This window comes from Musca autumnalis, unplaced genomic scaffold (assembly GCF_047663935.1).
Source record: "Musca autumnalis isolate F117 unplaced genomic scaffold, ASM4766393v1 scaffold_5, whole genome shotgun sequence".
NCBI lineage: Eukaryota > Metazoa > Arthropoda > Insecta > Diptera > Muscidae > Musca > Musca autumnalis.
This window is the reverse complement of record NW_027412088.1, coordinates 34,060,479-34,077,759: the sequence shown is the minus strand read 5'-3', so window position 1 is coordinate 34,077,759 and position 17,281 is coordinate 34,060,479. Positions and strand designations below refer to the sequence as shown.

Genomic DNA, 17,281 nt, shown 5'->3' with positions numbered 1-17,281 from the left:
TCGGTATTTTGAAAATTTTAGCGAAATTTTCGAACTAATTTGGCTGTAATTTTGCATTTTGACTTCTGAGTAAACCAAATACCTCCATGCAAAAAATGGTCAATATCGGTCTACGTTTAGGTATAACCCCCATATAAACGAACCTCCCGATTTTCCAAATTTTGACGATTTTACCCACATTTTTCAACCAATTTGGCTGTAATTTTGCATTTTGAGTTCTGAGTGAGCAAAATATCTCCTTGCAAACTATGTTCAGTATAGGTCCAAGTTTAGTAATAGCTCCCATATATACGTAACTGCCGATTTACGGAATTTTGACGATTTTACAGGCGTGGTATAAGAGGAAAGACTTAGAGGGTGGCAGATGGGGGCAGCTGGATATTTGTATACCCTCAGCATTTATGCTAACGAGGGTATATACACTTTCATACGTGCAAAATGTGCCTCATCGAAATAATGGTTTTAGACCCCAAGTATGTTTGGACGAAACCCATGTGTTTCAGACAATTTGGAATCGATTTAGCAACGTCCGTCCGTCTGTCTGGCTGGTGCGCACGATAACTCTCGAACGGATGAACCGATTTGGTCCAACATTTGGCTTTCGTAATATTTTGTTCAAACTTAATTTAAGTTCGAAGATGGGTTATATCGGTCCACTCCTTCCGGTACCTCCCCACAAAAGTTCGGAAATGTTCGGAAAATTTGTGCGCACTATAACACTTGAATGGAGTAACCGATTAGGTCCATACTATGTAGCAGACTTAGATGAGGTTCTAGTATGGAATCAATCGGTCCACTCCTTCGGGTACCTCAAACACAAAATTTCGGAAAAGTTCAGTTTAGGACCTGTTATCGAATCTCATTGATTTTTGTTGTAGCAACTTGTATTTACTGCCCCGCTTACGACGGTACATGTCTCATTAGGGGCAAGTCCATACTTCCTGAGAAAATAGCCTGAAAGATGCAAAAAACCCTATGACACCGTGTGTAGTGGTTGGAACGCAAGACAATTCTCGAACGGATCAACCGATTTGGTCCAAAATTTGGCCTTTGTAATATTTTGTCCAAACAAAGTTTAAGATCGAAAATAAACCATATCGGTCCACTCCTTCAGGTACCTCCCCCACAAAAGTTCAAAAAATGTTCGGAAAAATTGTTCGAACGATAACTCTTGAAGGGGGTGACCGATTTGGTTCATACTGGTCCACAACTTCCGGTACTTCCCCCGAATATTTAAAAAATATCACTCAAATGGTATGCACAATATCTCTTGAACAAATTTGGCCCAAACTTTACTTACTTACTTAGCTGGCCTTTTACAGAACATTTGTTCCATAAGCCGAACTAAGAAAAAATCTCCAATCCTCTCTGTTTGCTGCTGCATTTTCCCAATCTGGGATATGTAGCTTTCTGATGTCTCGTTTGACTTGTTCGCTCCAACGAAGCATTGGCCTTCCAGATCTGCGTGAACATCCATGCGGTCCGTATTTATACGCCTTTTTAGCGAGTTTATCATCGCTAATTCTTATGACATGGCCTAGCCATCGCAAACGTTGTATCTCGAATCGTTCAACTATATTGCTGTCGTTGTATAGTTGATACAGCTCGTTGTTCATACGACGTCGATATTGGCCGTCAATGCATATTGACCCGTAGATCTTTAAAAGAATTTTTCTCTCGAACACACCAAGCACTGCCTTATCTGCTTGCGCAAGTACCCATGCTTCGGAACCATACATGCTAGGAAGTATCAGTGTTTTGTAAAGTGTTACTTTTGTTTGACGAGATGTGGCTTTATTCCTAACTTGCTTACTCAGCCCAAAGCAGCATCTGTTGGTCAACACTATTCTTCTTCGTATTTCACAACTGATGTTCTTTGTTGTGTTTATGGCAGTGCAGAAGAAGACGAAGTCCTTCACTACCTCAAAATTATAGGTACCAACATTCACAGATGCTGCGAGATCTGTGGACATATTACGCGTCGATACCATCAACTTGGTCTTATCGCTGTTTACTGCCAGACCGACTTTAGTAGATTCCCTTTCGACTTTTGCAAAGGTGTCAGTTACTTCCTTTATCGATCGATCTATGATGTCAATTTCGTCGGTATAAGCAAGTAATATATGGCTGTTTGTGTATATTGTTCCACTTCTGTATATAAACTCTTCGGAGAGGTACTTTCCTATTTTAACTGAGGACCGAGTATCAGTCAATGTCATCTTACAAAGCCGAATGAGCTTTACGCAAATACCAAAATCAGACATGGCTTGGAACACTTTTGAACGTATAGGGCTGTCGAAGGCTGTTTTATATGGGCAAAAAGATGCAAGGTGTCGATCTGCATTTCTTGGGTTTTTTCCAGGATTTGTCTCAAGGTAAATATCTGGTCAATGGTGGATTTGGCCGTTCTAAAGCCGCACTGATAGGGTCCTATTATTTCATTGACCATAGGCTTTAGTCGCTCACACAATACCAAGATACTATCTAATATGAAATAGGGAGCAGACTTATGCCCTTGTAATTGGAACACACAGTCTTATCTTCCTTCTTGGACTGGAAATAGGATGCTCACGTTCCAATCGTCGGCTACGGGTTCCTCCTGCCAGTGATAACTAGTTGATGCATACCCCTTATCAGCATGTCGCCTCCGTATTTGAACAGCTCAGCTGGTAGGCCATCGGCTCCTGCAGTCTTATTATTGCTGTCTTTACCTCATCTTGGCCGGGCGGTATACATTCAATACCATCTTCTGGGATTGGTCTGTGGTATCTGTGGATCTGTTCGTTGTCTTCGTTTGTATTGTATACCAGTAGTTTGGGAAAAGGTTGTTTCCATATCCCGAGCACACAATCTGTATCAGTTACCATATTACCTTGCTGGTCTCTAAAGGAGGATGTGCCTGTACCAAAGCCATCAATTTGAGGCTGCACTCTTTGGTAGAATTTTCGGACTTCATTCTGACTCCTGTACATCTCGATTTTTCACACTCCCGCTTTTTCATTTCTCTATTTTTTCCTGCGGAAAAGACGAGGAGAAACCTCTCTACTTTTCTCCCTATACTTCTCTCGTGCGCTAAGCGTTCCTACTGATTGTAGAGTAGCCATATATACCGTATTTTTCTCTTCGGTAGCAGCACGATACTCCTGGTCATACCATGGTGGAGGTCTCTGGTATCCAAGTATGGATTTTGAGGCTGTTTGCCTGGTGTTGACAATACTTTGCCATTGGGCTGATATGTTATCGGGACGAGGAGTGCTTTCATTAAGCAATTGGGCCAGTTGAGTGGAATATGCTATCTAGTGTGTTTGCAGCTTACCGATGTCCAACCTCCGTGTTATGTCTGTTCGTGCTTTATTTGCAATGTTTAGACGGGTACGTACCTTTGCTGCAACAAGGTAATGGTCCGAGTCTATGTTTGCTACTCCCCCACACTAAATTTCGAAAAATTGTTGTTTATGACCTCCTCTCGAATCGTTTTAATTTTTCTTGAAACATGTTGCATGTTTTTTCAGTGGCAAGTACATACTTCTTAAAAAATGACCCCAACGCTCTAAAAACCCATATGTATTGGCTGTTGTACACGACAACTCTTGAACCGAATACTGCGTTGCTTATCGTAATATTTCGTCGAAAATCAGATGAAATTCGAAGATGGAGCTTATAGGTCCACTCCTTCTGGTGCTTCCCCCACAAAGGTTCGAAAATATTCGCTAAAATGGTACGAGCAATATCTCATAAACCGAACAGCAGATTTGGACCAAACTTTGGATCTCAAAATATTGTGGTCCAAACTTAATTTATGTTCAAAAGAGGGCCCTATCTCACCACTCCTTAGGGTACCACACACACAAATGTTCCTCATTTTTTTAAAGTTAAGAATCTGTTCGAGGATCCTTTGGACATTTTTACCGAAGGAACTCCTAGTGGCCCGGTTTAAAGCGATATTATGTTTTTCGTGGGCAAGTCCATGTTTCCTTATATAATGGTCCAAAAGCTCTAAATTATACGGGGACCAACTGAAATGACCGGTGGCCGCGATATCTATCGAGAAGAATGACTACCAAAAGAAGACCCACTTACAAAATGGACTGTGTGTGACCATTCCTTTAGGTACCTACCCCGCAAAACTTTTGCATCTTAATCCTAATCCATATTTTTGTCCGCATACGTCAAAGATTCGAAAAACCACCTAAATACATAAGTTTTTGGGAAAATGTGTTTGAATTGACACAAGCTGAGGGTATATCTCTGTCGACAAAGCCGACTGATACTTTTTTACTTGTTTTAAGGACAAATCAATATTTTCTGAGATACTGACCCGAAAGCTATAAAAACTCTGCCTGCACCAACCACAGTAACTTATGATAACACTCGAATTGTATAGTCGATTTGATCGAAACCTAAAAAATCATGATTCACGTCACACGTATACAAAATCCAAAAGTGGATTAGATTATATCGGTCCATTCTTTTGGATATCTCCCAAAAAATTTTTTTTACAATTTTTTATAATGTGCAGTTTATGGGCTCCTCAAGGATCGTTTGAAATTTTTTCACTGAAGGTAGTCCTTGCGGGCCTGAATACAATGAGCTGCTTGCTTCCTGATCATCATACGTTGATCATGCAAAATAGCTGGAGCGAACCTCTGAATCTGTTACCACTCCTTCTCTTACCTTCCCCACAACAATTCAAAATTTATGATTAATTGTAATTTAAGGACTGTTCCACTGTCGTCTTTCAATTTTTATCAAATTTGGTCCTTCATAATACGATATCCAGGGAACGGACATAATCCCACGTGTACCTCCTTCACAACATTTCGAAACTTTCGCTTAAGGCGGTTTAATAACAGTTTGTTTTGAAATTGTTATCGACGATGGTCTTTGAGGTCCTGATTAAAAAGATATAGTTGGTTTTCGTGGGCAAATCCATGCATCCTGACATAATAGCCGGAAATCTATAAAAAGCGGTGAGCAGGTTAACTATCAAAAGGAGTAACCTGTAAGCTAATATCAAGTTCCAGGGTGGAATATGTCATTGCTTTTCAATTCTTCATTTACAGCATCCACAAAAGTTAAACAACATTGAGGTTAAGTCTAATTAATAATCCTTGTCATGAATACAACATTGTATTTTTTCTTTAGGCTGTAAAAACTTCACATGAAATGGACACCTCACATTTAGTGTCACTCCTTCATACACCTTCCGCACTAAAGTCTAGGTTTTTTGCAGATAGTTGAAGTTATAGCAACGCCAATGTGTTCACTCCTATATGGTTTTCAGTTAGTTCATCTGGTTCTATATCATAAAATTCTGCAACCATTGCGAAAAATACGAGGTGGTCTCCGATTACGGCATTCGCATTATACCAAACCTGACTGATATGCTCGTTGATGCAGATGTTCCTGTTTACATCTTTGGACCTCTCTCTGGATCATGTATATTTCTCTTAACATGCCTAGGTTTGGGAAGTCAGTTCACAAGATAATGAAAGGGATACTCACTGTGATAACAACCAAGTACATAGGTACTGCATCGACAGCATTTTGTTGTGTTGATGCTCTGGTAAAATCATTCCATTCAACTGTGCACTCATCTCAGCAGTTCATGTAGGGAACAGAGTGGCTGTAGATTCAGTGGCGGATATTTTTACATTCTCTCGCGGAAACAGATGGTAAGATGCAGCAAATAGTAGTTCAGCCTTTCACGATTGACATCAGGTTGACTCTCCTGATATCTGCTGGAATTCCTCAAAAAACGTGGAGTGCTTGACAGTATCCAAGGCTTTTCATAAGTAGAGCGCCACCAACACTTTGATGAGTTACTCACCTACTGGCTTATCTAACTTTTCCAGTATTACCAAAGATATACCGTCAGAGCCTAACGTTTTGGGTGATTTAGCATTCCTAATGACATTCGCAACATCATCCCCCCTCGGCGGAAAGAGATCTAATGCGACGCAGTATTCTTCACTTCACCCTATCACTCCAGTGGTGTTCGAGAAATTATAGATTAACATTACTATTGCACCTTTTCAGATGAGTCAATATGAACGCCCCTGTACCCGACGCCAAGATCGTACAATCATCCTCATACGTTAGATCTCAGGAGAGGGGTAGAATACAAGAGTGGTAGAGGTTAAACCGTTTCGGATTATGTGAGCTCCACCATCACTGTTCTATCGCACGGCTTGCTCTTGATGATTCCTCGACTAATATGTGCGGTGATGGTGTGCAGAGTTGTTGTCGTGCTGTTCTGTTTACCGAACCCGTGATAATGATCCGCAACTTAAAAGCTGTTGGTGCCGTTGGGGAGGAGTAAAGCCTCAATAGTATTTGCTAAAGGAGACTAGAGCGGGTCAATCCTGTCCGTTTTCTAGACTTCTGGAACTTGTGATAGTTTCACCTCGGCAGGAAGAGATCCAATGCGACGTAATACTCTTCTATTCTCCATGTCAATCCCAGAGTGTTTGATAAAGTGTGAATTCAAATAACTTGTGCCTCTATTCGGATCAGTTACCCACAATTCACTTGTTCCGTTTCCAATGTTGCAAGTCTTTAGATGATTCAGCCACTTGTTCGCCGACGAACATGTTAACTTCCACCGTCAGCTAGCTAACTTACTGGGTTTGGAACGACCAAGCTCGTTATGCTCATTTGCTAATCCTGTGGCATCTGCTGGAAAATTTTGTGTCACATCGAGTATTCGACCACCAGATACATGGCGAGCAGGTGCAGAAGAAAGAGAACTTAGAGAACTTTCGGAAACAAGGCCAATTAGGCGTTCAGAGGTCATGAAATATGGCGGTCTGCTGATGGAGATAATTATTGGGAGATGATATGACCTAAAAGAAACAACGGATTGCCAGGTGACGTCATTTGTCAGACCAGGTGACACCATGGTTATATCGGGCAAAACGTGAACTAGCAAAAATTCGGATCCGTTAGTCATTATGTAACCCATTACAAAGTACAGTCGGACCTCGATTATCCGTGATGGTCGGGACCGGAGGCATAACGGATAATCGATTTTCACGGATAATGGAGGCAATGTTTTTATGCAGTTTTTCAACATATTTTTAAGTAAAAATGGCATAGTATAGTACAATAATATAGAGTCAGTAATTTTGTTATAATTCTAGAGGCAATCTACAAAATTTTAGAAGGATACATAATACCATCATCAGATTCATCTGAATTGACTTTGCCCTATGGTTTTTGTGATACCATTAATATAAAAATTGTGTGATATGGGAGAATTTCCAGTTTTCTTTTGTTTACCTCTTGTTTGCTTAATCAAATTTATTGAAAAGTGTGCTTTTACTCCCGGATAATAAAGTTTATAACGAAAAATATAGGAAATGGAAAAAAGACCAACATTTATTTTCTATCCCGGATAATGGAGGTTACCGGATAATCGATTCACGGATAATCGAGGTTCAACTGTAATGGAAACAAAAATAACTACTTATATTACTCCTTACTAAGTTATGCGTACGGTGGCACAGAGCTCACAGTCGGCACGCACATTTTTTGTTAACAAAAAAAAAAACAGATGGTGGTGCACATGTAAGCGTTTAAACAACCCTTAATGTGCGTATGCGTGGCCTAGTGTGTTCGGCAACAAATCAGAAGATCTCATGATCAAATCCAGCAGAGAGCGAAATAAAATAAAATAAAATAAAATAACATAAAATAAAATAAAATAAAATAAAATAAAATAAAAAAATAAAGTAAAATAAACGAGGACAACATCCAGCTTTGGTATATTGAGTGTTTCGATTTTCCTCTTATTCTATTTTAGAAGGATTCACCGCCAGGCCGTTTCTGTGAGCCCATTTCGCTTACTTGTCTAGTGTTCCTTGTATTAGGTCTGATATGGTCTGTATGTCTGTATGTATGGCTGAAAATATTCTCGATAATAATAAAAATTTTAGATATTTCCAAATTTCCATTAGCCGATGATTGTCGGACATTCAGTTACTAACTAGTCCTAGAATCGCCCTAAAAGTAGCTTTTAAAAACATTCGCAAGATTTGACTTTTAAAAGTTAGCAATTTTACAGGAAATTCCAGCATTTAAAAACATGTTTAGATATTTCTTCCACTGTTTTAGCGTTTATTGATTTTACAACTATAAACCCCACGCATTCATTTAGAAATTTATTGTCACACAACAGATATTGGCGAAAAGAAATTAAATTGTATTTTTCTTTCTTTCTATTTCTACTTCTGCTGCTTCGTCTTCTTCTCGTGTTTGTTCTACAATTTCTTTTGATTTTATACACCCCATTTAATACAACATACGCTGGCTGCCCATACCACTTCTCCAGTATATCGGTAATATTTCGTGTACGTTCAGCTAAAGCTGTTAAAATAACGGATGCTGCTCTGCTTAAACGTTTGGGTTGTATATGTGGCGCCATTGGAACATGTCTGCTTGTACGTACCCTGGTCTCACCACCGGATGTAGTGGTTGGAAGGACAGCGGATGATCTGAAGGCATTTTTATGTAAAACCGATTGGTGGGATTACACATTCACATCAAGTAAGTACATATACATACGTATTGAGATCTAGTATATTGAACACATACTCATACACATAGTAAAATATTCAAGGCTACTATTACGGAGTTAACATTGTACTGATGAAGAGGATGAAGTAAAAAACGCGCATAATAAAATCCTGATTTATCACTAGACATTAACTTAACTTTAAAGATTCCAGTTTCCAATTTTTATGTGAAAGTGTGTGTGTGTGTTTTTCTGACATTGTATGCTAAATGTAATTTCATCGTAAATTTTCCGCATATTCTTCTAGTCGATGTGAATCAAGTGGAGTTTAAAGCAAAATAACTAAAGGAACACAGAGTAATTTATGAAGGTTTTTTGAAATATGAAATACACAATGGTGCCGTGACATAATTCCCAAAACTATTTTGGGAGTTAAGGCCGCCTTGGTTTGCGGATATAACTCCCAAAATTGTTGGGAGCTATGTCCGTGTCCACCATTGGAAGTTATGTCCGTTTTTTTAAATTTAAGTAATTTTTTTAATACAATTTTTATTTAAAAATTAAAAAATAACATTAAATTCATATAAATTTTATTATTAAATTTAAATTTTTAAGAAAAATAAGTATACAATAGCCATACAAGAATGAATGGTAAAACGTGTAAAAATAAAATACTGCCAGGTTATGAAGCTACTCTTTGTCGGGATGTGGAAAACCGCAGGAGTAGTACATATAGTTAGTATAGTTAACGAAAATCGGGATCACCGTTCTGTGGAGGATGTACGAAGCGTTGAATTGAAAACTAAATACCAAGCTTCAGTTTTTCAGGTTGAATAATGTGGCTAAAACTTTCAAAATACCGAAAATTGGGAAGGAACGTTCTATGGGGGCTATATAAAGACACATGGAACAATACCGGAAAACTTCAGATGGAAAGTTTTATATCAAATCGGGAACTACGCTTCTATGGGGCTATTTGAAGACACTTATACTTGACTTATACTGATAATTCTCTTCTGCAATATTTTATACCCCCATTGAAATCAAATACCAAATTTCAGTCATATCGGCGGCGTATTGAGGCCACAACTTCCAAAATAGCAAAAACCGATAGGTACGGTTCTATAGGAGGTATCTGAGGACGTCGACTCACAACGACAAATTTCAGGTGGGAAGTTGTAAAGCCCCAGAATTAATCTTCTACCAAATTTCAGTCATTTTCTTCAAAATACAGAAAATCGGGAGGAGCCGTTCTTGGGACTATATGAAGGCGTGGACTTATACCGACAAATTTCAGGTGTAAAGTTTTATACTACTAACGAAGACAAAATACCACGCATCAGCCACTTCGGTGGGATATTGAGGCCACAACTTTCAAGTACATAAAATCGGGATGTATTGTTCTATGGGGGCTATATGAAGGCGTGGACCTATACCGATAAATTTGAAGTGGAAAGTTTAACACCGCCAACGAAGACTAACTACCAAATGTAAGCCATTTCGGTGGGATATTGGGGATACGACCTTCAAAATACCGAAAATCGGGAGGTACCGCTCTATGGGGGCTATATGAATACGAGGACCTATACCGACAAATTTCAGGTGGAGAGTTCTGTACCCCCGCTGTTATAATGCGGCTAAAACCTTCAAAATACCTATATTCGGGAGGTACCGTTCTAGGGGGGCTTTATCAAAACGGGGACCGATACCAACAAATTTCTGCTAGAGAGTTTTGTAGTCCAAAACACAAGACTAAATACCAAATTTCGGCCATATCGGTGGGATAATGAAGCTAAAACCTTCAAAATACCGAAAATTGGGATGTACCGTTCTATGGGTGGTACATCAAAACGTGTACCGATACCGATTTATTTCTGGGGAAAGTTTTGTAGTCCCGAGAAAGACTAAATACCAAATTTCAGCCCCTTTGGAGTGATAAAGAGTCTTACTTACTTACTTACTTACTTAGCTGGCCCATTACAGAACATTTGTTTCATAGGCCGAACTAAGAAAAGATTTCCATTTCTCTCTATTTGTTGCTTCCCACTCTGGAATACCTCGCCTTTTCATCTCATCATCCACTTGTTTGCGCCATCTATTCCTTGGCCTGCCAATTCTGCGTGCACCGCCAAGCGGTCCGTATTTATACGCCTTTTTAGCGGGTTCATAATCGCTCATTCTTATGATATGGCCTATCCAATGCAATCGCTGCACCTCGATACGTTTAACAATATTGATGTCGTTGTATAGCAGATACAGCTCGTGGCTCATGCCACGTCGATATTCACCGTCAACGCAGATTGGTCCGTAGATCTTTCGAAGAATTTTTCTCTCAAACACACCAAGCACTGCCATGTCTGCTTGCGCAAGTACCCAGGCTTCGGAACCATTCATCAGCACGGGTAGTATCAGTGTTATGTAAAGCGTTATTTTTGTTTGACGAGTTGTGGCTTTGTTTTTAAAGTGCTTACTTAAGCCAAAGTAGCATCTCTTGGCCAATACAATTCTTCTTTTTATTTCACAACTGATGTCGTTTGTTGTGTTTACTGCGGTGCCGAGGTATACGAAGTCTTTTACTACCTCAAAATTATAGGAACCAACTTCAATAGTTGTCGACACCATCAACTTGGTCTTCTCGCCGTTTACCGCCAGACCCACTTTAGCAGATTCTCCTTCGACCTTCATAAAGGTATCGATTACTTCTTTTACTGATCTGCCCTTGATGTCTATATCATCAGCATAAGCAAGTAACATGTGGCTATTGGTGTAGATCGTGCCACTTCTTTTGACGTTTGCCTCTGGCATAACCTTTTCTAGCAGGATGTTAAAAAGATCACACGAGAGGCTGTCTCCTCGCATAAAACCTCTTGTGATACAAAACTCTTCGGAGAGGTTCTTTCCTGTTTTAACTGAAGATCTTGTGTCAGTTAGAGTCATTTTACAAAGCCGAATGAGCTTTTCGGGGATACCAAATTCAGACATGGCTTGGAATACTTTTGAACGTAGCGGGCTGCCGAAGGCTGCTTTGTAATCGACAAAAAGGTGGTAGGTGTCGACCTGCATTTCTTGAGTCTTCTCCAGGATTTGCCGCAGGGTAAATATCTGGTCAATGGTGGACTTGCCACCGCGTTGGTATGGTCCAATTATTTCGATGACCATGTGCTTTAATCGTTCGCACAATATCCCTGACACTATCTTGTAGGCGATAGAGAGAAGACTTATGCCCCTATAGTTGGAGCATAAGCTCTTATCTCATTTCTTATGGACGGGACACAGGATGCTCAAGTTCCAATCGTCGGGTACGCGTTCTTCCTGCCAGATGGAGCTAACTAGCTGATGAATACACCTTATCAGCGTGTCGCCAGCCGGTTTATTGTTGTCTTTGTCTCATCTTGGCCGGGTGGTATACAATCAATACCATCTTCTGGGATTGGATCTATGGTATCTTCATCGACTTCGCTACTATTAGATATCAACAGTTTGGAAAAATGCTCTTTCCATATCCTTAGCACAATATCTGTATCAGTTACCAGATTACCTTGCTGGTCTCTACAGGAGGATGTGCCAGTTCCAAAGCCATCAGTTTGATGTTTCACTCTTTGGTGAATTTTCGCACTTCATTCTGTCTCCCGCTTTTCCATCTCTCTCTTTATCGTGTGGAAAAGACGTTTCTCCTCTCTCCGTTTTCTCCCGATACCTCACTCGTGCGATAGGCGTTGCTACTGATTGTAAAGTAGCCCTATATGCCGCATTGTTCTCTTCGGTAGCAGCACGACACACCTGATCATACCATGGATTCCTTGGTGGAGGTCTCTGGTATCCAAGAACTGATTTTGCGGCTGCATGGAGTGGGCAATGTTTTGCCATTGTCCTGATATGTTATCGGGACGAGTAGTGCTTTGATTAAGCAGTTGGGTCAGTTGAGTGGAATATGCTGTGGCTATCTGTTGTGATTGCAGCCAACATCCGTGTTGTGTCTGTTCGCACTTTGTTTGCTACGTTTAATCTGGAACGTACTTTTGCTGCAACAAGGTAGTGGTCCGAGTCCATGTTTGCCTCTCGGAACGATCGTACATCCAACACGCTTGATGCATGTCTTCCATCTATCACAACGTGATCAATTTGATTTTTTGTTCTTTGATTGGCTTGTGAATTTTGAGATGCTTAAATCTGGTACTGCTAACTACCATGTTTCTTGCAGCTGCAAAGTCTGGCAGCCTCATACCATTGTCAGATGTTTCACTGTGGAGACTGAATTTCCCGACTGTTGGGCCAAAGATATTCTCCTTTCCAATTTTGGCATTAAAATCACCTAGTATAATTTTAATGTCATGGGCAGGGCAACGGTCATAAGTTTCTTCTAAGCGCTCGTAAAATATATCTTTGGTCTGTTCGTCCTTGTCTTCAGTGGGAGCATTAGCGCAAATAAAGCTGATGTTGAAGAATTTTGCTTTTAATCGAATTGCAGCGAGTCTTTCATTCACTGGGGTGAAGCTAGAGATGTTTTAATCTCCGACCAACTACAAAGCCGCAAGCAAACTCATGCTTTGTGTCATGGCAGGTATAATACAGTGCGTCAACTAGTTGTGACGCCTTTCCCGTTCCATCGTATTTCCTATATGGCAGTAATGCCGGTCTTGTACTTTTCAAGTACTAAACTGCACTTTCTCTATAAAGAGTGCGAACATTCCAGGTGCAGATTCGCAGATCATGGCCCTTAAAACGTTTGCGGGGTTCGTCAACTTTAGAGGGGTTCGTTTTTCCTTTCTTTCATTTTTTCATAGTAGGCTGTTTTTTCTAGGGGAGGGTTACTAACCCGACACCCAAACCCAAGTTTTTAACGTTCTTATGGGTGAACGCGCGGCACATGTTAGCTCACTACCTTTAACAGGTGTTAAAGGCAGTTCCCCAGGAGACACCACGGGGAGGTCAGTGTCCACTTTAGATGAAAGAGGGACCAAGATAAATCCTGGGCTTTGCCCTGTTAAAGCCGGTCGGGACCGTTTCTGAAATAGCCGCAGGCGAAATTATTTTTAAAAAATCCAGCGATTGTGTTCTGAAATATGTTCGCTATTTAAGAAAATACAAAGTTACTGTAAAAATATGCGATTACTTTAAAAATCGCCGTAGTCTGGTAAAACTTCCCAGAACTGCTACTGACAAACTCAGACTTAATTATCTTAAAAATAATTTTTTGAAATCTGGAGGATTTTGTGACATTGATTGGCACTTAAGTCTTCTCAAATATACAATTTCGCTCTTTGCCAGATCAATAGAAAAGACTGTAAAATTTCGAAATAAAATAAAAAATAATTTGTAATTAAGAACAAGTAAGAACGGCGTTAAGTTCGGCGGGGCCGAACTTGTTATACCCTCCACCACAAGTTGTATTGAAATAAAATGGAATAATTAGTTTTCTTTCGTGTATGAAGAAGACTTAATACTAAATTTCAGCAATTTCGGTAAAACAATGTGAGGCACCATTCTATGGGGGCTATTTCAAAACGTCGATCAATACCGACAAATTTCTGACGGAAAGTTTTTAGGCTCAAAGAAGACTAAGTACCAAATTTCCTATATTACGGTAAGAGAATGTGGCTAAAACTTAAAAAATACCGAAAATCAAGAAGTTAGCTTCTATGCGGATATAGGAAGACGTGGACCTATACTGATAATACTCTTCTGGAATATTTTATAACTCTTGGAAGACGAAATAACGAATTTCAGCCATTTCGGTTGGATATTGACGTCACAATCTTCAGTATTACGAAAATCGGGAGGTACCGTTCTATGGGGGCTATATCGAAACGTGGACCTATACCGACGAATTTTAGTCAGAAATGGGGCAATATGAAAGCGTGGACCTGTACAGACATATTTCTGGCGAACAGTTTTATATCACATTGAAGACTAAATACCAAATTTCAGCCATTTTGGTGGAATATTGAAGACACAACCTTCAAAATACCGAAAATTGGGAGGTACCGTTCTATGGGGGCTATATGAAGGCGTGGACCTATACCGACAAATTTAAAGGGGAAGCTTGAGTACCCCCAACGAAGTCTAAATACCAAATTTCAGCCATTTCGGTGGAATATTGAGGCCACAACGTTCAAAATACCGAAAATCGGGAGGTACCGTTCTATGGGGGCTATATGAAGGCATGGACCGATACCGACAAAGTTCTGGGAGAAAGTTTTATACCACCAACGTTGACTAAGTACCAAATTTCAGCCATTTCGGTGTGATAATGAAGCTAAAACCTTCAAAATACCGAAAATCGGGAGGTACCGTTCTATGGGGGCTATATGAAGGTGTAGACCGATAACGACGAAATTCGAGGGAAAAGTATTATACCCCTAAAGAAGACTACGTACCGAATTGCAGCCATTTTGGTAGGATAATGAAACTAAAACCTTAAAAATACCGAAAATCGGGAGGTACCGTTCTATGGGGGCTATATGAAGGTGTGGACCGATAACGACGAAATTCGAGGGAAAAGTTTTATACCCCTAAAGAAGACTACGTACCGAATTGCAGCCATTTTGGTAGGATAATGAAGCTAAAACCTTAAAAATACCGAAAATCGGGAGGTACCGTTCTATGGGGGCTATATGAAGGTGTGGACCGATACCGACAAAATTCTGGGGGAAAGTTTTATACCCCTAAAGAAGACTACGTACCAAATTTCAGCCATTTTGGTGAGATAATGAAGCTAAAACCTTAAAAATACCGAAAATCGGGAGGTACAGTTCTATGGGGGCTATATCAAAACGTGGACCGATATATCCCATTTTCAATACCAACCATCCTGCAAGTAATAAAAACTTCTGTACCAAATTTGGACTTTCTATCTTTAAAAATGCGAGCTGTATCTTGATTTCAACAGACAGACAGACGGACGGACGGACAGACGGACATGGTCAAATCGACATAGAATTTTATGCTGATCAATAATATATATACTTTATAGGGTCTCCGACGAATATTTCGATGTGTTACAAACGGAATGACAAATTTAATTATACCCTCCATATGGTGGAGGGTATAAAAAGATCATTGGGAGTTATGTCCGCAAAGGAAAGCGGACATAAAGCCCAAAATAATTTTGGGAATTATTTCCATGGGTGTTATTTCCGACTACCATACACAATGGGATACAAAGGGATGTGTGAGACATTTTCTTATTTCATTTGTAATATGTTTACATTTCATTAAACAATTCACGTTTTACTCCTTTTAGCCACAATTCAAATTGTTGTTGCCCAAATGTAATTGAAACATTCCTCAAGCCAAAAAAGGTTTGTTGCTTCACTGAAAAACTTTTTCATTTTGTTTCTCAAATTTAATTACAATGACCCCAAGAAACAATTTCAACTCATCTCCGACACAAACCTCAATTTCATTTTGTCCAATTTCTGACAGACAGAAAGAACACTTCAACAGTTCGTCGACTTTATAAAAACTCACAAAGAAAAATCTGTAACTTCTCAGTGGCTCTCTTGCTCACCAACTGTAATCTGTTCTTCACTTGTTTGCCTCCTGTGCTAACTTTCACCTCAAGAAAAGTAAGAAAACTGTGAAGTGACATTTCATTTTATAAAAGTTTATTTTTTCTGTTTAACTACACCTTGTGGCTACTGCTGTTGCTGCTGTAACTAAAATAAGTTGTTATGCTTGATATATCTGTAAAGTAATAACAATTTCTGAAGTTTGCACACAAACACATACACACCCCTGCACAAACACACTCGTTGTAAAGCATATCGAGTTACAAATTTCTTCAAGCTCATCATAGTCTTTTTCAGTTTTCCTTTTGGCATTCCATTTAACTTTCCTAATGACAATGAGTGTTCATCAGTTTTACAGTGATGACAAACTTATGCTGCTACGACCACCATCACCACCACTCACTACAGGTGGTTATGGCCATAGTTTGTAGACTTAAGTAGATTTTCTGGACCATGGCAATCTGTACTGAAGTGAACACTAATACATGTGTATAGAACTAAAGTACACAAAGAGAGATGAAATTCTTTGTCTTCTTATGGCCAACATCTGTTCAATGTTGTATGAGTAAGTAAATTACTTTGAAATGCTATGAAAGAGGACAGTGAAAAGTGTTAAATGTTGTAGACTCTAGCGTAGTATTATGGGGAAATTAATGTCGTTTGTAACTCTTGAAGATAACCAAGATATGCCAGTATACCCAAATTTTGGCAATGCTTGGAACTTGTTGGTGATTTTGCTTATGAAAAAGTATCGATAATGGATCTTTTCAAAAACATCACTGAGGGTAATACATCAACATTTAGGGGAGTGGTTCCATGCGATGCCACGGCTTTACTGGATCGATTGCATTGTTTCAAATGAATTCCTCAAATATCGGATCTTTATACCTTCCATTTATACCTTTATTTATGCTATCATATGGTCAAAATATGCCTCATCGAAATAATGGTTTTAGACCCTAAATATGTTTGGACGAAATCCGTTTCAGACAATTTGGAGTTGATTTAACGGCGTACAGAAATAAGGCCCCATGAAATAATACCCCAAATTGAAAATTAAAATAGGCCCCAAACAGGTATATGGAAAACAACAACCAAACTTTTGGGGCGTATTTTCTAGACCTTTTTTCATTCAGCTGTTGCGCCAATTTGTCTTCACAACAAGTAAATCGAAAATTTGAAAATCAAATTTGGGTCTAAATAATAATAATAATTGGGGTCTAAATTCTTTAATAGAGAAGAATTTAGAATATAA

At 39.4% G+C, this 17,281-nt stretch overlaps 1 protein-coding gene across 1 annotated transcript in view; it reads left to right on the top strand.

The window, feature by feature from the left end:
- LOC141404594 (uncharacterized) overlaps positions 1-17,281 on the top strand; it is a 597,851-nt gene that overhangs the window by 531,352 nt on the left and 49,218 nt on the right. The window contains exon 10 of the mRNA XM_073988048.1: positions 8,333-8,547. Coding sequence (XP_073844149.1) covers positions 8,333-8,547 — 215 coding nt within the window. The remainder of the gene's footprint in view (positions 1-8,332; positions 8,548-17,281) is intronic.